Here is a 26,746-nt window from a genome sequence, read left to right on the forward strand (position 1 = left end):
ATGAGTGTGACGGGAGTTTCCTGGTACAGCAGGTGCCGGTGGGGGCGTCACAGCGGAACTGTCGCCCATCGTAAGTGTCCGGGAGAAAAACCTCGCCTCTCTGACGCTTTTTAGACGCAGGGGAGACATGGGCTCCCAGGGTGCCTTCTAAATCCTCGCCTCCACCACATCTTCACGTTCCTTGCTAATTCTTCCTCTTTGGTGGCTCTCTCCTGCTTGTTGTGGTGTCGACCCGGTTTTTGTGGTGTCGACCTGGTTGTTGTGGTGTCGATCTGGTGGTTGTGGTGTCGATCTGGTGGTTGTGGTGTCGACCCGGTTGTGGTGTCGAACTGGCGGTTGTGAATGATTTCTTTTGGTTGGCATTCTTATGTGCGTCAACCAGTTTTACATCTTGGGTAAAAGCTTTCACCACTATACATCTCAGTCTTGTAGTGGCGTCTTCAAAGGTGCCGAATATTACAAAGAAAATAAGAAATAAAAGAATATCGTATATACTTTAATAATTTCTAGGGAAGGATTTTGCAACAATTGAATTTCTCCTTTCCGTCTCTATTATATATCTCCATTATCCTTCATTATTCCTCATCTCTGTGTGTAATATTTACCCTGTCTCTCTGTTACTCTCCCCTTCATCATGAATCATGTTGTCTTTCCTCTTTCTCTCTCTCTCTTTCCTCTTATTCACTTCTTTATACTTCTGTTTCCTCCTTTAGTCCCCTTCTAATATTCTCTCTCTCTCTCTCTCTCTCTCTCTCTCTCTCTCTCTCTCTCTCTTTTTCTTCTTCTTCTTCTTCTACTTCTTTTCTCCCTTCTTCCCCTTCCTCCTTTTTACCTTTCCTCCTACTCTTCAGCTTCACTTCATCTCCCTTCCTTCTTAGCTCTCCTTCCTTCCCGCCTTTCCTAGCTCTCCCTCTTTCCCTCCTCGTATCATAGGCCTCTTCCCCTAGACGCCAGCCACGTCCGAGCTACTAAATATTTCGTACAGGAAGGTAGGCCAGGAAGCTACCAAGAAGGGGGGGCACACACACACACACACACACACACACACACACACACACACACACACAGAGCCTCATGAATACACTGCGACACGGGGTGTCAGCAGCCCTTCCAGCGAATTACAAAAGTCACTCTAGCTGCCGCCCCCCCGCCTCTCCTCTCTCCCTTATAACCTGCTCCCTTCCTCTCCCTTCCCGCCTCCTATAACCCTCCCCTTCCTTTCCCTCTCCCTCTCCCCTCCCTCCCCTACAGCTTTCTCCCTTTCTCCCATAGTCAGAACTTAAGGCATACATCTACACACAGTATATATATATATATATATATACATATATATATATATATATATATATATATATATATATATATATATATATATATATATATATATATATATATATATATATATATATATATTTATCTCTTGGTTTCTCCTGTCTCCCATCTCATCCCCATGTCGTGATTCTCCCTCCCCTTTCTCCCCTCTTCATCCCCTTCCTCTCTCTCACTCCCTCCCTTAAGTGTGTCTTTCTCTTTCCTTCAAATCTCTCTCTCTCTCTCTCTCTCTCTCTCTCTCTCTCTCTCTCTCTCTCTCCCTATATTCATTTTTATATTTACATATTAATTTTTCATTTACATTTACACACTTTTATTTACAATTGAAATGCTAATTTAATATTCTCTGACTACATTCTTCATTATTATGTGAATTTACGCTTTCATTTATAAATATAGCTTTTTATTTACACACTTTACTTCCGAATAGATTTTTCATTTACATGTGGTTTTCATTTACAGTACTTTGAATTTACACTTTAATTTACGTATTAATTTTCACTTACATTTACTCATTTTATATAAACTTGCACTTTTTTTTTCCATATTAATTTGTCTTTTACATTTACACCTTCACTTACATAATAAGCCTTTCATTTACATGTTATATGATTTATCAGTCTTGTATCAATTACACTGAAACATATCTCTTCATTTTTCGCTTTGTACACTCATCATTTATATTATTAACATGACATTTACGCACCATCATGTACACATAAATTTACACACTTTCACGGACATAATAAACCTTCCATTTACATTTATTTACATTGTACAGCATTTCTCTTTTTTTTCTTTTATAGTTTGTAACATTTCGCTTAATTTTTCGTCTTAACTTTCCCCGTGAGTTTTTTATGCCTGTGTTTTATGAAGGTCAGGTTAGGTTAGTATGCTAATTTCTCTCGCTGTCTTCATCATCCACTCAGTCCTGGTTGTAATTTTCCTCGTCTGTGTCTCTGAAAAGGTTTAATCACACTTTGTAATTTAGTTTTGCCTTGAGAGTGCCACTTAGGGTAGACCTGTTCATGAGGTGTAAGTGCCAGTTAAGAGGTTCCATTTCATGAAAAGTCTTTTGGTAAGGTGATGGTTTATGAGTTAAGAGTGCCAATAAAGGTGCCAGTTAACGAGATAAGAGCTCCACTTAATGAGCTAAGAGTGCCAGTTAAGGGGTAATTTTATAACCCAAGAGTGCCAGTTAAGGGACTGTTTATGAGCTCAGGGTGCCGATTAAAGAGAAATTAAAGAGCATGAAAGGGTCAGAGTGCCAGGTTAAGGTACCCAAGTGCCAATTAAAGAGACCTGTTCAATGTACCAATTTAGGGATTCAAAGTTAATGGGTTGAGATTGCCAATTAAGTGACTATTTCATGTATTCAAAATTGACATGATAATGTTTTTTTAAGCCTGGATGTATATAAAAAATTACACTATAGACTTAGAAAATACAAGTTAAATTATGTATTGTATTATAACTACATCGTTGGGCTCATATATATACATCATAAGGTTGTATGTTTTAATATAGCCAAGATCATACAGTGTTATATGGATCAGAATTATATAATATAGATAAGTTTACACGTTATATGGAGGAGAGTGGTAAAACTATCCTGTATATGTTAGAGCGCATTATGAGTGAGACGAGTGTGATATATATGACTTGACGTAAGAGAATTGTAAATATAATAGGGAGATAAAACACCGGATGTGTATTGTGTTTTGTATGGTAAATAGGGAGGGGTCCTGAATCAACGACAGGTAGTGGTGTGTGTGTGTGTCTCTGTCACACACACACACAACCTTGATAAAGTCAGCAGCTGTCCATGCCTCCCCTCCTCCCCCCCCCTTCCCTCTTCCTTCTCCCCCTCTTCCTTCCCTCCTTCCCCTTTCCCTCTTCCTCTTTCCTCTCCCCCCATTTTCCCTCCCTCTCCCTTTTTGCATCACAATGGTAAACCCGACTTCATACGGAATAAGACCCCCCCCCCAGGTCACCCACAGCAGCGGATGATAACAGTGACATAACCATCCCAGAGGAGTGATAACCACCACCATGCTTATTCAGGTCAGGGAAGATCAAATTACGGGTGTACAGAGACGGATCACTTTAAGGAGGGGACCAGGGTAGGTAAGGGGAGGGTATAGGAACTGGTAGGAATAAATTACCTTCGTCGTAGGGAGCAATTTGGTGGAGGTTTGTTGATGTCCTGGGGAATGGTTGGCTGTAAATACGTCAGTCAGGGCAGAGCTTATTGGATGACACTGCCACCGGGAGTCTGGCATCATGACGTCTATAGTGTTACTGTGGCTGAGATTTTCGGTGTATATAGTGTCACTGTTGGAGAGAGTTTGTTGTATCATGCCACTGTTGGAGATGCTTTGGGCCATTGTTGGAGATTATGATGTACGTATATATTGCCACCACTGGAGAAATTTTGGTGCATTCATATCACTCGTACAAAAGTTTGGAGATAGCTGGAGGAGAGTGGCAAAATGTGTGTGAGGACTGATTGTGCGACAGGTGCGGTAGCCCGGGTGTGAGAGTCCTGGTGGAGGAGGACGGAAGAGTTGCGGACGTGGCAGTAGTGTGTCTCGAAGAAGTGGTCCTTCACCCATTCTCCACACCTTAATAATGCACCTCACCAGTCTACTGTACCGCTCACTGCCATTGTCCCTCCTGTTGTGGTGGTGGTGAGGACTGATGTGGTTGATAAGGACTGATGTGGTTGATAAGGACTGGTGTGGTGGTGAGGACTGGTGTGGCTGATAAAGACTGGTGTGGTGGTGATGGCCGCTGTGATTGTTTGGCTTGTGGGGGTTCAGGGTTTAGAGGAAGAGAGGTAGTGGACGAGGGCTCAAGGATAGAGGAAGAACGATAGTGAATGAGGGCTTGTGGGTAGAGGAATAGGGCCAGTGAGTGAAGGTTCAAGGCCAGGGGAGGAAAGGTAATGGATGAGAGCTGTGGGATAGGAGAAGAGAGGGAGTGAGAACCCCAGGGAGGCAGAAGGGACTGCTCAAGGTGGAGGGAGGTGATGGGACGCTGTCTATAGGCGTAGGAGAACTGCGACTGAGATTTTACACAAGGCGTCAGAGAATAATTGATAGAGCTGTACTAGGGGATCACATCCTCCCTGCTGGCGCCCGCTTGTCTCCCTCACTTTCTGACACGTCCACACCCCGAGCTGTGTCCCCCACTCTTGATTCTAACTTATATCACTACAACCGCCAATGTTACACCACTGCTATACTGGCTCTACGTTCCACTACCAGTACCACACCGATACATTAGCTCTATCCATCTCTAACATCACCACCACCAGCACGCCCACCACAAACACCAGCATCACCATCATCACCACCAGTGGTACATTGCCACTCGGGCTCTTTTGTCCACCACAACTATACCAGGGGCCACATTGCCGCACTGGTTTCGACCACTACCACCAACCAGTGCCACACTGCCCTTGGTTCTGTCCATATCCGCCAGAGAGAGAGAGAGAGAGAATAACAATACAAACTGTAATACTCTTCTTGTTTCATTCATGTCTTATCTGAACTCTTGTTAGGTATTTCTCATGACAACTGCCATGTATTACCCACAGTAAAAAACAAAACAAAAACAATAAATCTTCAATAACTGTCATGAATTTACCAGAACTCAACCCCGAGCTAAACTAACCAAGAGGGGCGGGGTCAGTCCAGAGAGTTAACAGCTAACCCCCCCCCCCTCTCACACACACACACACACTACCATCACCAATTAAAGTTTCCTCTCGCTTTACTCTGTTATTTTGGGTGGGATTTTTGGAACGCATTGTGGTTGACTGTTATAAGTTAACCGAACCAGATTAACCGAGTTGGGTTAAATATCTGCTGCACTGTGTGTGTGTGTGTGTGTGTGTGTGTAACCTGTTGAGTGTCGTAGTGGTGGTGGCTGTCTAAACACACACACACACACGCGCACACACGGTAGGTGAGAAAAAAAATGAAGAAAAAATTACGTTCTTGTGAATGTTGTTTGTAGGTATAAACTATTGTGGCGTGCCAGTGTGTGTGTGTGTGTGTGTGTGTGTGTGACGAAGTTTTTGATGCTAATGGTGGTGGTTGTTGTAATGATAGTGGTAGTAGTGATAATTATAATGGTGGTAGTGGTAGCTGTTGTGGTAGTAATGGTAGTGATAGTTATAATAGTGCTAGTGGTAGTAGTAGTAGTAGTGATATTTGTAATGGTAGTAGTGGTGGTGGTGGTAGTAGTAGTAGTAGTAGTAGTTATAATTGTGGTAGTGGTGGTAGTAGTAAGTAGTATATTGATGATGACAATGGTAGTAGTAGTAATGATGGCAGAAGTGGTGGTAATGATGTTGATAGTGATGATTGTGATGAAAATTATGGGGATAGTGATGATGATGATGATGATTGTATTAATGAAATTGAAAGTGATTTAATTATTGGTCAATTTGTGTTATTTACAGTGGTAGTGATTTTTTTAATGTGATATTGACAACAGTAACTGACAATGGTGGTAGTGATGATAATAACAGTGAAATGATAATATTAGCGAAGAATAAATTACGTGTTGTTATTGAAATCTATAGAAATAATGATGAATAATGAGTATAGTGAGTTGGGAGACAATGAGTCACATGGGCAGGTGGTGGTGTGAGTGGGAGGGGAGAGGGGGGAGTCAGAGGGAGTTGGCCCGTGACGTAATCTCGTGACCAAAACAGAAACAGCTGATCTCTGAAGGTTTCCAGGTCAGAGGTCGCCCGACAGAGGTTAATCGGGGTCACCGCGTCGGGGAGCCTGTCTATTGATTTATTTTACTCTTCTCACTTCCTATTCTTCTCTCTCTCGTTCTTTGATTCCTCTTTTTTCTCTCTCACGTTTTTAGAAACTTAGGTGTGTGTGTGTGTGTCAGTTTGTAGTTTGTGATGGGGGTGTCAATTTGTCTGTGTGTACATCAGTCTGTCACCATGTGTGTCAGTTCGTCTCCAAGTTTGTATTTGTGTGTCAAGGTTTAGTTGATGTTTTGGTACAAAGTGCGTGGGTGGGTTGGGGAGAGAGAGAGAGAAAGCGAGAGAGAGAGGGGAGAGAGAAAGCGGGAGAGAGAGGATGGGATGAAATGGAATAAACAGCCAATAAGGTAGACAGGCCAGACTTTAGTAAGACATTCACACAGACATGGACAGTAAACTGACTCACAGACATTTAACAGTCAATCAGATTGGGTAGAGATAGTGACAGGAAGACAGTCCCTTAGGTGGAGATAGACAATGAGAGATTGTGATAGAGATACTCAGTTATACAGTCAGTTTGATAGACGGACAACTAGACAGTCAATCAGGTAAACACCGACTGTTAGGAAAAGACAGACAAGACTTAGTTAGAAAAATATAAATAAACGAGACAGTTAAATAGACAGTAAGTTCAAAGATACAGTAAGACAGATAGACATAGATTGAGACAGGGAACATGCCAGTCACTAGGATAGACAGAGAAGTAGCAAGACTCAGTTAAAGCGAGATGGACAGTCGAAGACACAGACAGCAAGACATTCAATTAGGGAGAGTGACAGGAAGACAGTTAAGTGAAGACGGACATCCAAAGATTCAGACAGCAAGACAGTCGTGTAGGTAGTGACAGACATCAAGACAGTTGGTAAGACAGTCAGCTTCTCCCCTCACCACCAAGAACACCTCTCACCTCCTGGCTCGCCCACCATCGTCATACTCTTACCAGTGACCGAGTCTTTCATTCATTAAAGTTGACAGCTCGTCGTGAATTCTGCAGAGGGGAGAGCCTCGGATTTCGTGTTGTGCATCCACCTTTCCCCTCTCTCTGTCCTCTCTCTCTCCTCGTTTCTCTCTCTTACTCCCTCTCTCCCTTTCCTCTCTCCCTCGGCTCCCACAGAGTTATAGCCCCTCTCCCCGGGCCAGTCTGCTCACTCTCTCCGCAGCTCCGCCTCGGCTTAAAGGGGAACCACCATTCCACGAGGCTAGATTGATCGACTTTGGATTCCAGCTTTCCTGGAATGGATTTTTGGTTATAATTACTCGATTTTGCGTGTGTTTTAATGTAAATTATTGTAGCCTATGGTAGGCAGGACCCCACAGCCTTGAAATAGTCTTGTTTTACCATTGAAAGGTGCCGTTAAGTCGGTGGAGAGGGGCGTGTTGGCAGCGGCCGTGCCTTGGATCATCGCACTTTAAGCCCTGGAAGACGCCATCCCCTTCAATTCTGTTCCCACCAGCAAAGCGCAAAAACAAACGATTACGAGGTTTGGGGAAAGGGGCGCCGCGGCATCTCCAGACATCGACCGTTTTGCAGGCAGGGTTAAGGGTGGAAATGGCTTGTTTTCCAGCGGATCGATGTTACCCCTGTGGCTGCACAAAGATTGCCTCTGCATATCAGGGAAAAAGGGACATAAGTGACATTTGATGGCTGAGGGGAAACTGCGGATCGTGACAGCTGTTGCGTCGATTAATTTCAGTTTAATAATTTGATAATTCGGATATAATGCCCCATGCGCAGGTTACCTTGGCGGGGTATAGTCTTGGTAAGTTCCGCCGGCCTGAGACGAGAGAGGGGGCCACAGGGGGGGGAGGAACTTATCAGATGTTGCAGCAGAAGGGCGGTGGAGCTGTGCCGCCCTCGCTCGTGTATGCAAGGCCCTCTCTCACTTCACGCACATTTGGTTAGGGGCCAGGGGTTGTTAGGCTCACGATTATTAGGGAATAGGCATTGTTTGGAGCGGGGAGGCTGGCAGCGCTAGGGCCCCATGAAGTGTGGAAATAGGGGGCCGAGGGAGCTCCTAGGTGCAGGAGATCTGAGGCGGAGGAGACTAGGGGATGGTAAGAGACACGAGTGTGGTGTGGTGCGGTGGGAGTGTGTGGAGGGCAGTGTTGTAGTGGTGTTCTTCTCCCTGGGTCTTCCTGGGTTACGTGTTATTTTGGGATATTCTGGGTAAAGTGCTATTTTGAGTCCTGCTGGCTGTGTGTGGTGCTGGGTCATGTGCTATTTTAAGTGGTTCCAGGTCAAGTGTTATGTTGCCTGTTGAAATTCTTGGGTCATACGGAGTCATGAGTTGGATTGTTGTACTGGGACATTGAGGGTAACAAATTCTGCTGCTGGGTCTTTAATAGGTCATACACTGCTTTAGGCATGTGTTACACTCCATCTTAATAGGTCATATGCTGTGATGGTCTATGGGTCATAAAAGGTCACATGCTCTGGTGGTGTACTAGGTAACATGGTATGCTGGGTCGTTAAAGGTCACAGGCTGTGGGAGTCTCCTAGGTCACGCCCTGTGCTGGATCTTCCGGTGTCCTCGTCATTACAAGTCGTGTGTTGTTGGAGATAAGACTGACTCATACGACAACGCGTCAGTCACATGATAATTATGTTTATTTACATAACAATTGAGGTAGGATTTGAAGGCTGGCGTGGTGGTTATGCCCTTGTGGAGGTGAAGGGTTGAGGGTCAAGGTGGTGGTCACTGGCGGCCGCTTGAGCTCTCAGGTGTTGCTGGGTGTTGCTGACTGGTTGTGTGGGTGTTGCTGAGTGTTGTGTGTGTACCTGGGTGTTGCTGAGAGGTGTGAGTATGTGTATGTGTGTGTATATTGTTTCCTTGTGTGGGTGTTGCCGATGCCGAGTGCTTTTGTTTTGGGTGTTGTGTGTCTTTCCGGGTGTTGTAGGTATCTTTGGGTGTACGTAAGTGTTGCTGCTGTCCTGTATTGTTATAGTGAAAGTTATCCTGTCTAGTGTGTGTGTGTGTGTGTGTGTGTGTGCGTGTGTGTGTGGCGCAGTTGTCGAGTATCGTTGCGACTTTGTTTATATACATTTCTGTTTACAATTTTCATGCGGGGTTGTCATGTCGTGTTGGCGCTCATTCCCTGTGAACATTTCTCTTCATTATGTTTACATCCCCGAGTGTGTTGTATCCCACTGAAACAAGATGACTTTTATAACTCCTAATTCTTTTTATCTAAACACAAATTTCTGTCATTCACAAACGCACCCACCCCTTACCCCCCTATCGCCTGGATTAACACACCCGCATGCTTGAAACAAAACTAACCGGATTCGGAATACCAAAACAGTATGTGATTGTGGAGTTGCTTATGCCCTTGTAGCTTGAATGCAGAGAAAGAATGAGAGGGAGAAAAGAGAGAAAGAATGAGAGAGAGAGAGAGAGAGAGAGAGAGAGAGAGAGAGAGAGAGAGAGAGAGATGCTAACAGGTGAAGCAGGAGGGAAGCTTTTATGAATTAGATTATATTTAATAATTCACGAAGAGGCTGATTGTCGTATCTCGTATAGGCGATAGTAACGACGCTTCTTTCTTGCCCAGTTAGGTGTGTGATGTGCTGGACAGGTGTGTGAGATATAAAACACCTTTAGGATATAATGCAGGTGTGTCCTAATGGTTGCAGGTATAGGTAAGGGGCAGGTGTATACTGTAGAGCAGTTATGTAGGCTGTGGGACAAATGTGGGCTATCGTAGAGGGTTTTAATATAGCAGAGGAGTAACATTAAAGGTGATAGCTGCGATTAATAGTATATAAATTTTGGCTTACGACATGGCACGGAGAGTGTTCAAGGGAGAGCTGGTGCCTGGGCGTCAAGACTATTTATTATCTCTTTAACTTTCGTAATAATCTAAATCAATATGTATTTCTTAAGTTACTTTGTTATTATTATCATCATCATCATCATCATCAGGGTCACTATGAAGACTTGTGTATTAATCTCGTGTTGAGTTGCAGTCGGTACCCAGCACAGGAAGTCGTAACAGTGTATGTGGATTCTCAAAAATTCGTACGTTAATGCTTTCTCCTAACTGGTGACATGAAAACTCATCCAACCGGCTCACCAAAGCTACGACACGAAAATGGCGACCCAAATGGCGTCGAAATTGTTCCGCGACAATTCCGTAAAAAGGTGCTTCATCGTGTGCCAGGTTAGGAGGGAAACACGCCTCTGCAAACTTTGACACGATCCTCAGTTGTGACAGCTGGTGCTGTAGCTCACCTGGCTGCTCTAAGACAACGGCAGTATGTGTGATTGTTCCTCGTCAGTCGTTTATCATGCACTCCTTATTTGTCGCCCGTTGTTTATTGTGTGCTCCATGTTTGTCGCACGTCGTTTATCGCAGTGTCCGTCGTACGTCTACACACATTTGGTTTCTGTTGTCGAGCCCCTTGACTGAGATAGACCATTCCTTAATATAGACTCTAGTGTAATAGCTTCTCTCAGTACCCATACGACCAGTCATTTAGTGTGCCTTTCCACAATAGTCAGGTTTCAAAAACTTTTTTATTTTTCTGCTTCTCCATAACCGCTGAACTGTTTGATGCCAAAGTTGGCACACATGATGGCTAGGGTGGGGGAGTTCAAATTTGTTCATGGGGCGTCGTTCCGTAAAAAAAAAACATGGTAGCCGTGGACCAATCAAAAGCGAGCATTTTTAGACATTTATTTATTGACGAATTTTAGTGTTGCAAACTGGTATTTACAGGTTTTCTGGGATAGTGATATTATTTTTTGCGTGTGTGGTGAGGCAGTATGTTCCTTCGTGAGTGCGCATGAGACTTCAGATTCCCTATGAGTTTGTGATGAGATCGTAGATGTCTCGTGAGTGTGTGATGAGGTTGATGAGGTCGTAGGTGACCCATGAGTGAGTGGTGAATGAATAAATAAAACACACAAGACGTAGAGCATCGATGTGTGAGGAGCATTCGTCCTCGTGAGTGTGTGTGTGGTGAGGCAGAAGGTGACCCGTGAGTGTGGTGAGACCTCAGACTCCCCGAGTGTGTTTGATGAGCCTTTGATTGTGTGTGGTGAGACCTTGGACTCTACTAGGTTGTGTGGTGAGGCATCAAATTCCACATGAGTGCGTGGTGAGACCTTGAGTGTTTGGTGAGTGCGTCGTGGAGGTCGCTGAATGCCTTACCTGCGCATCAGTAAGCATAGCCAGAGGGAGCGAGGTAGCAGAGCGTAAACAGACTCACGACCACCACAACACACACCCATCTGTATGCAGATGAAAAAATTAGCATGAAAATGAAGAAAGTGTGAGGGGGGGGGAGGAAGCAGATTCACGGGTGTCTTGGAGGGAGGGAGGAGGCATATTCACGTTCCCGTATATCTTGGAGGAGGCAGGGGGTACTATAGGCCCATATTATATTTTGAAGGAAGGGGACATATTAATATTATGTTCTGGAGGGATGAAAGGAGGAGGATGAGGTAAAGTGAGGAGCGGGGGGAGGCAGATTCACGTTATGTCTTGGAGGAAATGAGGGGGGTGGGGACGGAGGAGGGCTGTGCCTCCTCAGTAGTATCGACCCCCCGCCGCCGGCCTTCTCACTGGATCTACAGGTCCGGTATTGTCCTAGTCTCGGGGCTACAGTGGGGCGGTGGGCGGAGGAGAGGGGTGGTAGTCAGGTTCAGTTCTGCCACCCACCGTCTCCCTCCCAGAAGTTTCATGCCTCTCCAGTTGCCTGCCTACAAAGTATCAGATTAGGCACCTGTCGTCCATTATGGGGCCGCCCACAACGCAGTACAAGCCACATAAGACCGGTACGGCTCCGCCCACGGGTACTAGGACTCCCACCACCCGGTATAAGGCCGCCCACTACCCAGCACGGGGAAGCCTACCATCCAATACAAGGCCGCCCACGACAGGAGGGTCCCAGGAGCGGTTCGTGGATGGAGGTCGGCGGTCCTGGGGCAGTTAGCACCCTAATGTTTGTTTACGGCTGACTCTTCTCTGTACTGACGCTCGTTTATCAGCTGAGTAATTTGTAGCTTGTGAAGATGATGTACCGGTGCTGGGTGGTCGGTGCCGGCATAGTGTAGGTGGCCAGCGCTGGCATTGAGAGGGGTGAGGTGCCGGCAGACTAGATAACCGGTTGTGGTATTGAAGGTGGCGGGGTTCAGGGAGTCTAGATGCTGATAGAAGGTTCAGGTGGCGACAAGCAGCATCCACTCCTTTGATAACAGCTTTAAACTCTGCCCAGCATGGGGCCAAGGAGAGGTGAAGAAAGTCGTAACGAAGAGAAAAGATGATAATTTTATGTCCTTTTCCTCACATGGTAACACTAATACTGCTTTCTCCATTCCGGAGTTTATTCTTAAATTTACAAATCTCTTGAATTATTCATATTACGATATTTACATTGCATCATTTATCAGTTTAATCTGATTATCTTACATAAACACTTAACTAAAACTGTCCACAACATGAGAAATAAATGGTAAATAATGTATTTTTCTTTTTGGTTTGCAGATGCAAGATAACGTCGGTGACGTGTTCGTGCGACACACGTGATATCTTCTGGTGCCCGCACGTGGTGGCGCTATCCCTCCACCGCATCCGCCACGCTGACACCGTCCAGCTCAGGATACCCATCTCAGGTCAGTCTTGGCGACCCTTAGGCCAGTTTTCACCTTCTCAAGTCATTGCTGGTCGCAGAGTTCCTGACTATCAGATCATTTTAGGCCTGTCTTTTATATCAGCTTTCAATGCATATCATCTCAGGTCAGTTTATATTTGTTGTAAGAAGTCCCAGTTAGCTCGTTGGAATTTTTTCTTTTAGTAATATGAAATTGGAGAACAGTATCACTTTGCGACCTCCACTCACCGATACTAGGTCGGCCATGCGAGGTCACTGAACGGGTTTATGAGAGCCATGATGGGGACATGAGTCAGTTATGTGGTGGATGGAGGCCCCTGAAGCACCCACTGGTCTCTCCTCTCCCGCGGCTTACGTCAGCCCAGTAAGGTGTAATGGAGATCTGATGATGTATAACCCTCGGTGGTCTGGAGAGGGAAGCCGTTATCTATGTAAGGATAAGATGTTTCAGGATTTTAGTTATACTGTATGTATACAATATATAGAATAGATATCCACAATTAGTTAACCACAATAGTTTTTTTTCACGTCAACCAGTTACTTCAACCTCTACCTCAAGATCTATCATCCAGTGTCCTATCATTCAATAACCTCCTCACCGTGACCTATCATCCAGTGGCCTCCGCATCCTATCACCCAAACACTGCTCCATCGTGACTTATCATCCAGTGAGCTTTGGTGTGTCCTGACGTGACCTGATTTGTGCCGACAGAGACGCTGCTGCAGATGGACCGGCAGCAGCTGCAGAAGATGATGCAGTACCTGATCAGCGAGCACCACACGGAGGTCCTGCCCACCGCCCAGAAGCTCGCAGACCAGATCCTCCAACACACTCATCCCATTAACCACATCCAAGGTACAGTACAGTGCTCTTCACCCATCTGTCAATTACTCTAGTTTTCTCTTGGCCTCGATGGGACTTCGATATACTCCTTGCAGTCGAAAATTACAATATGGACCTACTAGATTCAGTGTGTGTGTGTGTGTGTCCTATTCTGCTGATGGTTATACACGATGGTTTCCATACAATTGCACAGGTTTCTCTTTTTACCAGGAAACTCGCTGGTACATTTCTTGCCGGTTGGAAGATTCTATTGATTTCCGGGTCAAAGGTCAAGGTTACTGGAGCTACCTAATGGACATACTGATCTTGTTATAAAGGACAACACCAGGTTTATCATGGTAGATGTATAAAGTGTTTTTTTACGATTTAAGTGGCGTTGTGAAAAAAGCAGGTAATTATGATTTTTTTGGTAAATAGCACCAAACTTTGTTATGATTGACTATTTTTTAAAAAACAGATACTGTACAGCTTTATAATAAGGGGGTAGTATACTGTAGACATCATATTTCTACCTGTCTTGGAAATAAAGGAAATATACTGTACAGGTACGTTCATTTGACGATATATGTAACATCGTGATAGTCATGCTTCGAAGAGCCTCACAACTTTACTGTAGAAATATTATTTTTTTTTTATTTTGTTCATTCTTTTACAAATCGGTTCATTCGTTTGAAGAACAACGCCAGGCTTTGTCGCTCAATTGACGTAAACAGTTGTCATGACTTTGGTCAGGCTATAAAGATCACCACCAAATTTTCTCTTGGCACTTTTAAATTGTCACATGTTCATATTTTGAGTAATAACATAAAACATGGTCGTTATAACGTTGGACGAAGATTGAGGTTTTTTCTAACAGTTTTGATCATATTTTAAAAGAAGAGAAAGGAGCTTTACGACGGAATAGTTTAACAGTATTTTTCCTACGACTTTTCTGATTTGTACGTTTTGATATTTCGAAGAGTAGGATGGAAATTTACAGCGAAATACCTGGATTGTATTTTTGTAACGAGTTTGATATTATTTTAAAGAGGAGAGAGAGAGAGAGAGAGGTGTACCAGAGAAGAGTTAGTTGAGCACAGAGCACACGGAGGCAGAGAGTATCGGTGGTCAGTATTGGATCACACCTGGTGCCAATATAGCGGGAGTCGGGCAGGAGCCACCAACAATACACCTAACACAATAGAGGCCTGTCCCCCTCTCCCCTGCCCCCCTCGGCCAAATATCCCAGCCTGCACTCTCTGCCCACTACTCTCCTTTTTTTTCCCACAGGTTGTATATTTCCCGGACGATCTATACACGCAGAGTGAATATACACCAGTATGGGGCATAATGGTGACGTATTGAGACCCCAAACTGACCACTTTATATTTAGCTTTCGGTGGTAGTTGACCTGGGGTTAAATGGCTCACAACGGTTATTGGGCTAAAAGTTGGTAAAATCCATCCAGGCTTTTTCGGTTCTGGACTATTTTTTTCCGCTCCCCACCGGCGCTGTCGGAATGACGGGTTTTATACAGAAAATATTTTCCCTGTCATCCAAGGCTCGCGATTTGATACTGTGAAATAACTAGTGCAGGTTGTCGGCAGTCTTTGATTATTAAACTGTGGTAGGGGAGGAAGTCTTGCGGAAAGACTTATTGTGTGTGTGAGTATTGTGGCGAGCAGTGTGGTGTTAGTGGTCAGTATTGTGTGTTGGCTCGTGTAATGTGGTGCACTGAATAGTCATGATGTACAGGTTAGGATGTTGACTCTTAAATGCAGTCTACTGACGAATCATTATTATTGCACCTTGGTGAGAAGCCATTAATTGAATGGTAGTAGTGACCTGGACCAAGGCGGCGACACAGGCGTGAACACCAAATTAGCCCCTGACTTCACACTCAAGTTATTTAGTCTCATGGGCGTCGTGAGTCATCTGTTAAAAAGATAATAACATGATTTTTGGTGGTAAATTATCAAGTTTTTCTTGCAATCATTTCAGTCGTTTGTAACAATGACACAATTAATTTAGTAAAAGATTGAAACTGTTCTGTGTTCGACACCCGTCAACGTCGTCGAGAAATTCGGAATAAAAATGAATACCGTACGTGTTTAGAATTAATCAACATTACATTTAGCCCTGAGCTGTGTATATTAGATTACGGAAGACATTCCAGGCAGGAGTTTGGCTAGACGGTGATGGTGTGATGTGATGTTTTAATGTGACGTCATGTCAAGGCAGGATCCGGGTATCAGCTGGTGTCCGCCACCGCTGCCGTCAGCTGATGTTAGATACAGCACGCCCGTTCCCATCCATTGCAGGTTATTATTCATGACTGGGAGCTGGCAAGTGTGTGTGTGTGTATGAGACGTAGCCTAGCACTCACGCACAAGAGCGTCTGCTAGTGAAAGTTTAGCAGGCAGTGTGCATGACTGTGGCCACATTTCACGGTGCACACGTCAGAGCAAGCGGCTGGGATAGCCAATCTTTGTTACAGCCTGCTGATCCGATCACTCGTTGTAATACCTGTCGTATACACGCGCCCAGCACAGTAAAATAAAATAATCATGTTACACGTTTTCCAGCAATAACTTGGCAAAATACAAGATACAATATTTAACATCTGACTTTTACTCTGGCTCTGCAACAAACAGAATCGGCCATTCGCCGTATACGAGGTAGTGGAGTGTCGTCATGGCCCTCCTGGTCGATGTGAACGAGGGGCTTGCGTTCCAAAACGCCGGAAACATCAGCAAAGTTACGGACAACGAGATCCTGGTGGGCCTCTCACGGCTATGTACATACCAAACTCAACTTTATGTTAATTGCCGCCTCTCGTGTTACATTTGTTGTAATAGGTGCTCTTGCTGTTGCCTGTGAAATATTTTATGTAAGTTTTTCATGGGTTACAGAAACGCTAGGCAGAGGCGTGGCCAGTGGGAATGAGGGAGGGGGTCAGGGGAGGAAGACATTCATAGCCCGCCCAAACTTGTGTAAAGTTATTTATTTTATTCATTCCTTTCTTGAATGCAAATCTGCTCCGTCTAGGCAAGTTAGTCGTTGTTGGCACGTGGGAAATAATCCGTGCTGGCAGTTAGTATTTGATTCGTTAGTAATATATGGGATAATGACCCTAGGCATTTCAGTATAGTCTATGCGGAGTAGGTTTCTAGAAATTTTCCAATATTATGTAACATGTAGGATGACTGGTAAGACAAGTAACAGTATTGAGTGGAGAGGGAGACGGGCGGCAGGGTGACGTAAAGCAGGGGAGGGCGGGTGACAGTCATACTGGACTTGAAAAAAAATGCACCACACGCAGCTTAGGTCATTTACTCTGGTCAGAATTCATATGTTTGTTGTTTTTTCGTTGTTGTTTTTTTTACATTCAATATTACGGCTCTAACCATTTCTTGTGTATAACAGTAGAGGCACAGCTGTAATAATATGTTCAAGGTGACGGTATCATATCTTCCCTGCTGATAATGTAATCACAACACCGCCGTCATTATTTCATGTTAAATAATCAACCTTTATTGCTCTTCAAAAATAAAAATAATTACAATGGTCTTGGCAGTGTCTGGAGCATTTTGTGTCGATATCAGGACAGTGACTCGTTTGTGTGTGTGTGTGTGTGTGATGGCGGTCCTGCTTTGCTCGGAATAATTACTGACGAGGTAAAAAGACCACACGCGCCGTAATACCATAATGAATAAGTAAAATCGTATTGACTTGCCGCTGTCATCCCGATGTGTCGGCTGCCTGCGAGGCGCCGAGTAGTATGGCTGTCGTCGCCGCCTGTTTGCTGCCTGCCTGCTTGCTTGTTTACTAGCCTTTCCTTTTGATTGCATGTCTGCCTGCGTATCATCCAGCCTGCTTATATATTTAGTCTGTATGCCTTCCTACTCCTTCATGTGCTAGCCTGCCTGCTTGCTTGCATGCCTTTTTGGTACCCAGCTAATCTGCCAGCCTGTCTTTCTACGTTCTAACTTGTGTATCTAGCTGCATGCCACTAAACCTCGCCATCCTCTTACTTCCTTGCTATACCCTCCTCTCCTTCCCCTGTCTGCTTGCCTTCCTGTCAGCCACCCCGTTGTTCTGTTTGCCTCCCAGAGCTCCACACATGCCGAGGGATGCCCTAGACACTTAGATCGTGTAAGTAAGAGCCACAACTATGTCCTCATGCAGTGTCTTAAGCCTCGCGCCCACTTTCTTCCCGAGTTAAAATTTTTGCTGTCTGGTGGTCACGCTGGAGCTGTTGTGTCGCCACTGTCTTGTGGTTCACTGGCGGGTCTCGGTTACTTGTTTGTCTGCTCACTTACCACTGTCTGCTTGCTTGATTGCTTACTTATTTCGTTATTTGCTCATTTACCTCTGTTGTTCGCTTATCTCTTTGTTTGCTCAGTCACATAAGAAATTCACTTGCTTATCGAGTCATAAGAGTCAGTTGTTTTTTGTTTTGTTTTTGTCCGCTAATTGCAACATTCACAGTCATACGAGGTTCATTTTTTAACTAAATACAGAGCTTGTTTGCTTGCTCCCTGCTTACTTCCAAATGAGAACAACGAGTTCTCCCCCTAGAGTTTTAGGACAAAATTCCATTAGAGTTTCCCAATGGACAAAATCCTACCATCAAGACGATAAACGTTAACTCAAGTTAATGTTGACCATTTTCTGGCTATGATGTTGAGTTGTGTTCCAGTGTAGAAATTGCTTGCTGGAATTTTCACAGGAAATTTTTAGATGGAATTTTGTGCAGTGAGAAAGTGTCGTGTGATTTCGTCCGAGCATGGTTAATTAAGTTTCAACCAACTATGAATGTTTATATGTTTACATCCAGAAATAAACCCGATGTGTTATGCGCCATACTCACAAGCATGGATGAATGCGCATGTGCTAATTTTACGGCTGACAAGAGGCGCATGGTAGTGTACAGTGATGGCACAGTACTTGTGATGTACTACCAGTTTTACTTCTCACAGCCACGTGGGAAGACAGCGCATGTGCATCACCCGGGGAGGAAAAGTCTATGTAAATTAGATATTATTCATACGTCTTTGTCAGTGTCTTTCTTGAAACTTGTAAATCTAATCCCCACCTTTATCTGCTTATTGGATAAAGCTTTCTATATTCTCAACCATCTCCCTATCTTCTTTCCGCGTTGGTATTTTTATCTTCCTCCTCTGTTTTCCTCTCTCCCTTCTTTATTCTTCCTCTCATTTCTTCAGTTACGCTTTAATTTCTTTTTCTTGGTTTGTCTCGTATTTCTCTGATTTTCTTTTTCTCTTCATGGCTTTTCATTTCTCTATTTTTATTTTCCTCTTTAGTCTTAGTTTCCATGCTTCTTCTTCTGCTCTCGATATTTATCCACTTCTCCATCCATTATCCTCATTTATTCTGGATTTCTTTTATATATTCCTACAAGTTTCTAACCCACTTCTGAATCCATTATTCTGTGTCTTGGTCGACCCTACAGCATCTTAATTCTCCCTGTGTGTGTGTGTGTGTGTGTGTGTGTGTGTGTGTGTGTGCGTGTGTGTGTGCGTGCGTGCGTGCGTGCGTGCGTGCGTGCGTGCGTGCGCGCGCGGTACCATCGCCTAGAAAATTGGGGGTTCAGGTCCCTTGATGCAATAGTTCCTTTTTTAGGACCCATCTGTTTTTTTTAAGAGGTGAAATGTCAAACACTATGAGAGAAAAAGAAACGAATTTTAGCCCAAAGTTGTATCATGGTTTCACCCTAACCTAACATAATCTAACCTAACCTAATCCCCCCCCCCAGGTATTAATAGGGTGTTTAAGCTCCAGGTTATTCTTTTTTGGGGGGTAACTATTCCTTATATATTTGACGATACTGGACGTGGCTTTGTTGACAGACACCTTGTAACAGTCCCCTCCAACAATTCGAGAAAGATTGGTATTTTTACACACACACACACACACACACACACACACACACACACACACACACATTTTACATAAAACTGCAGGTGCTACAGAGAGCTAACCCTTCTTCCTCCCCCTCAAAGGCATCCCAGCCAACTTATGGTTCTTGTGTTTGGTCCTCACCCACTCTACTTGCCTCACAACCCACTCCACCTCCCTGCCCCCACACTCCACCTCCCTTACCCCTCCGCTCCACTTCCCTTACCCCCACACCCCACTACCCGTATCCCCACACTCCACCTCCCTTACCCCTCCGCTCCACTTCCCTTACTCCCCACACTCCACCTCCCTCCCCGCACACTCCACTTGCCTTACCCCCCGTACTCCAATTCCCCCCATAGCCTTCAGTGTAGAGCTCTTCGTGATTTTCTCTTTGTTTCTTTCACTGGTTTATTTTTATCGTTAACTACGCCGCCGTTCATTGCACCTTGTTCAGCCTCCGGTGTGTGTGTGTGTGTGTGTGAGTGTGTATTCACCTGGAGCTCTCATGTGGGTGTCTCGTTACCTCTGCTTCCTGTGTATTTCCTCCTCCTCCTCCTCCTCCTCCTCTGTGCCCCCAAACTTACACTCGGCCACTGACACTCCTCCTCCGTTACAGGTCTTGACTGAGTCTTGCATCATGTTCATTATGATGTCCGTTTTCTGTGTCTCAGCTTCCTCCTCCTCCCTCAGGCTGCTTCTCTCCTTATTACTTACTCACATCACCCTCCCTCGTCCTACCCCTCTCTCCCTCCTCCTCTCTTCCTCCCTCCCTCCCTACCCCTCTCTCCCTCCCTTCTCCTGTCTTGTCTTGACCTCTCCTGTTATCTTCACTCGCTGCCCCTCGTCTTTTTTGATGTTTTCTTTCTCTTTTTTCTTCCATTTTTGTCCCTTCACTTACTTTTTTCTTCTTATTCCTCCTTTTCTATTTTCTCTCCTCATTCTACTGCTACTCCTCTTCTACACCCCTCCCCCCGCTCCTCCGTGTCACCCACCCACCCACCCACCCACTTGCCTGACAGAACCACCTGAATACCAACACCCTTGGCCCCGGGGTCGGACAGCTGGCCATACACAGATTCAGCTGGTCGGGGAGGAGGAGGAGGAGGGGTGGTGAGGAGGGAGGAGTGACCACCTGTGGAGGGCGGGGGGAGGGAGGGAGGGAGGTGGGTGAGGGTGTTTGGGGGCGGCGGCGGTGTCTGAACGTCTCCTCCTCGGCCTAACGCGCCCAATTGAAAATCAATGCCCCGCCTCCATTTGCTTCTGTGAGCCACCTCCTCCTCCTCCTCCGCTGCCCTCTTCCCTTCTTCCTCCTGCTGCTACTGCGCCGCCCTCCTATTCCTCCTTGACCTCATCCTTCTCCTGCATAATTTCCCTCTTCTCCTCCTCCTCTCTCCTACGCGTCCTCTTCCCGTGCACTTTTCTTTTTCTTCTCCTCGTTCCGTATGTCTTCTTTTTTTACTTTATTTTCTCTCGTTTCTTGGCCTGTTTTCCTTTTACGTCTTTGTCTTGATACTTGTCACATTTTCTTACCTCTTTTCCTCCTCCTCCTCCTCTTCCTGCTCCTCCTCGTTAAATTACTTTAGATTTAACGTTTTGTGTCGATTCCTCGGTCTCTTCTTTCCTCTCCTTAGTTTAATTTATCTTGTTTTCTTGTAATTTATGCCTCTGATTACTTCTTACTTCTTCCTGTTATATATTTCTCCTCTGTTTCTCCACTTTTTAACTCATCCCCCTTCCTGACTCCTCCCTCTACACCCATAGCATCAACTCAGTAATCGGGACCCAACAATACTCGGTCTCTGTATATGCTGGCCAACAAGACATCGATCGGACCCAACTTCAGGAGCCAGCTCATGGTTCAAGAGTTGGCTGGCACGATATTGCTTTCGGTGACTTGGAGTGTGTGTGTGTGTGTGTGTGTGTGTGTGTGTGTGTGTGTGTGTGTGGAGGTGTCCGTGAAGCAAAAACATCAGTGTCATGCAACTTGAAACCTTAAAGATGATTCACATGTTTATGAGTCACCACAAGAGTTCAGAAATAACGTGTTGTTGTTTTTTTGACGTCCATAGATACACTATAAAAGTTTCTCTCTACTCACGCAGGTTCCAAGAAGTTTCATGAACTGTCGACTTTAGTGTTGTATAGCGTGAGTGAGGGCGAGATGGACGACTTTCCCACCTGTCTTTATAGCTGGTTATTATCCATCATCCGGGACTCTGAATTCTCAAATATTACCACGTCATTTTTCCCCGTAAGAGGATGAAAGAACTTACCTAATGACAGTAGAGTCTCGGTACATTAATCACCTTAACCCTAACCCAACCTAGCCTAACATAACCTAACCTAACCATCATCCATGTTTATGTTGTACCTTCAGAGAGCCAGTTAATTGTGTTCTCCCATTCTCAGCTGAAGTCGATTAATTAATGAACGCATCAGAATTTACAAAAAGTTCGTCTACTATTCCGCTATCTTTCACCTTAACAATATTCAATACTTATAAATACCCGACTGACACAAGCGCTCACGCGTAGTAACCCCTTAGAAATTATTAATAATCCCTACTTGAACTTATATTTCCAAACGAACTATGGAATTTTGACGCCTTAGAAATTTTTTGACCTTCACTGTATCACTAAATCCCTACTTGCATTTATATTTCCCAATAGAATAACTGGTTCCTATTTAATAGTATCACTGGAACTAGCAACAGTAGCGGCTCTCAACCCAGATCAGTGAAGGGAAGGTACCGTTGGACTGTTTCATTATCCATTGTTTGGTAAATGTCAACCAGTCAAGGGTTATCGTTGACATGTAATTAATAAGAGTGTTATTAGGACAAGTTTTCATTCACCATTAAAATTGTATCTTAGTCTATTAGAATACAACAACACAAATATCTGAATATGATGCCCTTTCCCCTAGCAACACGACACCTTAACAATATTACCCCTCTGAGTACAATGTCACCCCTCTTGAGTACAATATTACCCCTCTGAGTACAGTGTCACCCCTTTGAGTACAATATTACTCCTCTTGGGTAAAATATTACCCTTTTGACTACAATATTACCCCTTTTAAGTACAATATTACCACTCTGAGTTGTGTTAACCCTCTTGAGTACAATATCACCCCTCTGAATACAAGATTACCCCTTTGAGTAGTACAATATTACCCCTTTGAGTATGAAAACCTTAACTCTTTGAATGAGTCAATGTTTACTCCTCCATTACTATATTTCTCACCTGTATACAGCACCCCGACAGGTTAAAAATATGGTATCTTGATCCTGTGGCCGCCAGCAGGCATTATTACAACGTTGTTTAAGGTTTGTTTATTGTTGAAATGGCGTCGTGTGCTGTTGGTGTGTGCGACGGACCTGTGACGCAGTGACAAATGATAGGTGTGAATTGACTATTTCAGTACGTTCCTTGGCCCCTTAACCCCCACTCATTAAGATAAACGTAAACACCATTACTGTATTACTTTAACCATCCCTTGATTACGACAACTTTCCCGCAAGAGCACGATAAATCTTTCATGCAAGAATTGCAATGAGTAGAGCGACTTGGGGTGAGATAATTGACCGAGACTGTTTGGAAAAGTCACTGCTGTTAGGTTAATGTGGCAAGACTTTCGAATGTTCGTTGAGATCGTCTTGATTTCGTCGAATTCGTATGGGATCGGTTATTGATTGCGTTCGTGTGTCGGTTGAGTTCCCGTCTTTGTCGATGACGTTCGTGTTTGTTGACTTCTTTCGCGTGTTAGTTGGGTTTGTTTGTTGCTTGCGTTCGTGTTAGTTGATTGGACATAGCGAGTAATGGATTTCAGCAGGGTGTGTGTGTGTATTTACAGTGGGGAGGTGGTGTGATCAGCAGACCGTTGTCACTAGTGCGGGCGCCGCCACCCGCCTCGCCCCCTGAACCCCCACAGTAAGGCCCCGGGATTGGCAAACAATTTGTCACTATTGTCGACGTTTTAACACTGCCAGGGCTGCCAGCAGTACAACGCCACTACCTACCGTCTCCTCCTTCACTGCTGCCTCCATTACCTTCTCCACCTCTTTTACCTCCACCAGTATTATCTCCACAAGCACAACGACCTGACCACCAATACCCTCTTCGCCTCCGCTATCCTCTGCACCACCACCACCACCTCCGTAACCACTATTCCATCCACCACTTCATCAACGGTAATCTCAACATTTGCCAGTGTTACCTTTGACGTCAGCAGCAGGAGCGCTGAGCCTGGCCTTCATAGCGGCGAAACAAGGCGTGCAGAATGGGAGAACCCCAGGCTGGGGGCGCAGTAGGCGTGTGAAAACTCCCCTCTGATTCCCCTCTGCCGGCCCACATGAGGGGCGCCGTGGGCGTGTGAAAACCTTCCCTCTGATTCCCCTTGTTTGCCCACCGGAGCACCGCGCCAAGGTCGATACAAGTCACAGCCTTGCCTGGTCCCCTTCGCCCGCACTGTGCCTGCTGCTGCCTCTGTGGGCGTTCACCATTGACTGTGGGCGTGGAGGTGATGTTTGTGGGAGTGGTGGCTCTTTTTAATTGTGGTGGTCCATTAGTTGGAGTGGATGTATGGCGAATGTGTGAGAGGAAGACGAGGAGACATTTATTGCTGTCATCCTAGACAATAACATTTACAACACAAATTTTCAATTCCATGACTTTGGATCTGTCATAATATATCATATTCCCATTAGGAGGATAACTATGTGATATCAGCTCGTTTTTTTATTTCAAATTCAATTAATTTACCCAAGAGCAGCAGGAAAAGTACAAACGCAGTAATATTTACATGTAGTGTGTTAATCCAAACACAGAAGTATGATGAGCAATGGTGAAGGCGTGTGATGTAGTGGAGGGCGAACCACGCTGTCATTCCCAGTGTCCACTCAGACTGATGTAGTGTGTGGGGTGGAGATGTTATGTGGGTCCCGCTGCTTTCTGCCACCGTGTGTTATGTTGGTAATTGTGATCGTAGCAAGTGTTGTGTTGATATAGTGCGTATGGAGGAATCGATTCGGTTATGCTAAGGTTAACATTGGTGTTATTGCTTTTGTATTGGTTGTATTGAAGTTGGTGTCGCTTCTGTGGAGTATTGGCGTTCTCGGTGTTACTTGTGTATACTAAAAGGGTAATTTTTTTTTCAATATAGGTATTTTGTCAGCCATTGAACGTATTGTATATAACATTTAGGTAATGTTGTAGTCGTTGTGAACTAGATGTGATAACTGTATTTATGTGTGTTTGACGCTTGTTGTATGTAGTATGGGTAGGATTTCTGAGAGCTAGAGAAGAGAGGCGTGCATGGGTGCATATTCAGTACTTGTGGATATCTTTTAGTGAAGATGACTGCCAAGGATTAAATTAGTGAAGCTAATAAGGTAGAGGTGTGTGTGTGTGTGTGTAAGGATTTGGTATGTTGTGTATAGGATTGTCAAGAAGTCTGCAGGAACTGTTATGCGTGTGCGTTTGTCACATTGTGTGTATTTTAAGTGTGTGTGTGTGTGTAGGGGTAACTATATTAGTATTCATAGTAATATATGGGAGTGAGGAACGCTTATGAGGGACCACACCTCCATGACTGTGGCCCTCAGAGGCTGGCCACATGGGGTGCGGGGTTCGTGGTGCTGACGTCTCACCCCCATCATTAACTAACACTTTAATATTTGTTTTCACTGTGTCCTACTTATTTACCTCCGCACGCCCCGCCAATTTTTGTGATTTACCTCGTGTTCGCTGTGATTGTTTGAGAGCCAGGAGCTGCCCGCTGTTATTATGTCATCTTGGCTTCGTTGTTTATTAATACCTCATCAGATTATATCGCAGGCGTGGGTACTAGCCGCGGCTCTCTACATATATTTATTCTGAATAAAGATAAACATTTGATATACTGATCGGAAAAGCGGACCAATAATGTGATTTTAATGAATATTAGATCGAGAAGAGAGCGGCGTTGGGGAGGTGGATCGATGTGTGGGTAGCGTGTTTCTGTTCACTTTGTTATTTCATTGTCATCAGAATGTAAAAGGCCGCGGGGATCGCTAAGGAAAGTGGAAATCGATGTGTGGTTTGCATGAGGGAGTTGTTACTGGCCGACCCTGCGAGTCTCCGCCGCCTTCAGTGTGCCCTGCACCCTTATTGCTGCCTCACGCCCACCCTTCTTGTCTCACGTCCACCTTCCTCACATGATTTAAATATCTCTCTCTCTCTCTCTCTCTCATTTGACCTCGTTTTGAAAAATTTGCCCGCCCCCCATTATAAAGCCATTTTTTAAAATGCTACCAATTATACAACAACAGTCCCGGGTCGTCAAGTTGATCACAGTATTCAATAGAAGTAAGACGTCATATGAACGATATGGATTGCAACCTTGAAAGACCTACAAATTCAGGCCGTTCTGTCAGTGTAGTGAGGGCATACACGGGTAATGCCTGTCATTTCTTATATACAGACAGTACGTGATTTCCTGTGAGATGTTTCCGGTCAGTACTTTGGAAACCGGTAATGGGATTTTTTCAACTGTATTCACCAGAGTTATGATCTTACGAGGGTAAACATCTTCCTCACTTATGGTCTTGTTCAGTGGTACTCATATCGTTCACTTATGGTCTTTACGTCTGTTGATTTTTGTTATCATTTTGACGAGTTGGTTCTGATGATGTACAATTTGTAGGATTATCCTGGGAAAATAGACTTCCATCGGAGCCAAATACCATAGCTTGGTCAGGTAGCTGCTGAAAAATTGGGTTATTTGGGCACATTTTGTGAAAGAACCAGCATCACCCCCCAGGTACCCCGATACTACCTGGAAGCCGTAGTTTACACAGTACACCGCACACAGGTGTTCACGTGTCGTACATCTGTGTGTGCTCATATTCTTTCTTGTTTACATAAGTGTTCTGTATATTCAAGCTTTTATATACTTGCAGTTTGGTGTGTCTATGACCAAAGGTTTTCGTGTTTTAAATTTATTCTAGTGTCTACATGTGTATGTGTGTTTGTATAATAATGCCCCTGCCTTTTGGTACTGTTATAGGTGAGTATGTGGAGGAACACCACATGTCAGTCACACACCAGCTGTTGGCATTGACGGGTAACCCGAAAAAGTCACAAGAAAATAAGTCACTATTTTGGCTAGGCTTGGTATGGGTTTTTCCTTTGACTTTTTTTTCCCTAGATTCCGCTGACCAACCTTTTTGAGTGATCAACAAGCATCCCTCCCTCCCTCCGCTGAAGAACGCAAC

The 26,746-nt window shown here is 44.6% G+C and overlaps 1 protein-coding gene across 1 annotated transcript in view; it reads left to right on the top strand.

The window, feature by feature from the left end:
* The window catches only part of LOC121876584 (zinc finger SWIM domain-containing protein 4-like), a 45,548-nt gene that overhangs the window by 756 nt on the left and 18,046 nt on the right, over positions 1–26,746 (top strand). The window contains exons 2-3 of the mRNA XM_042381789.1: positions 12,617–12,744; positions 13,456–13,599. Coding sequence (XP_042237723.1) covers positions 12,617–12,744; positions 13,456–13,599 — 272 coding nt within the window. The remainder of the gene's footprint in view (positions 1–12,616; positions 12,745–13,455; positions 13,600–26,746) is intronic.

Source organism: Homarus americanus, unplaced genomic scaffold, assembly GCF_018991925.1.
Source record: "Homarus americanus isolate GMGI-L3 unplaced genomic scaffold, GMGI_Hamer_2.0 scaffold28, whole genome shotgun sequence".
NCBI lineage: Eukaryota > Metazoa > Arthropoda > Malacostraca > Decapoda > Nephropidae > Homarus > Homarus americanus.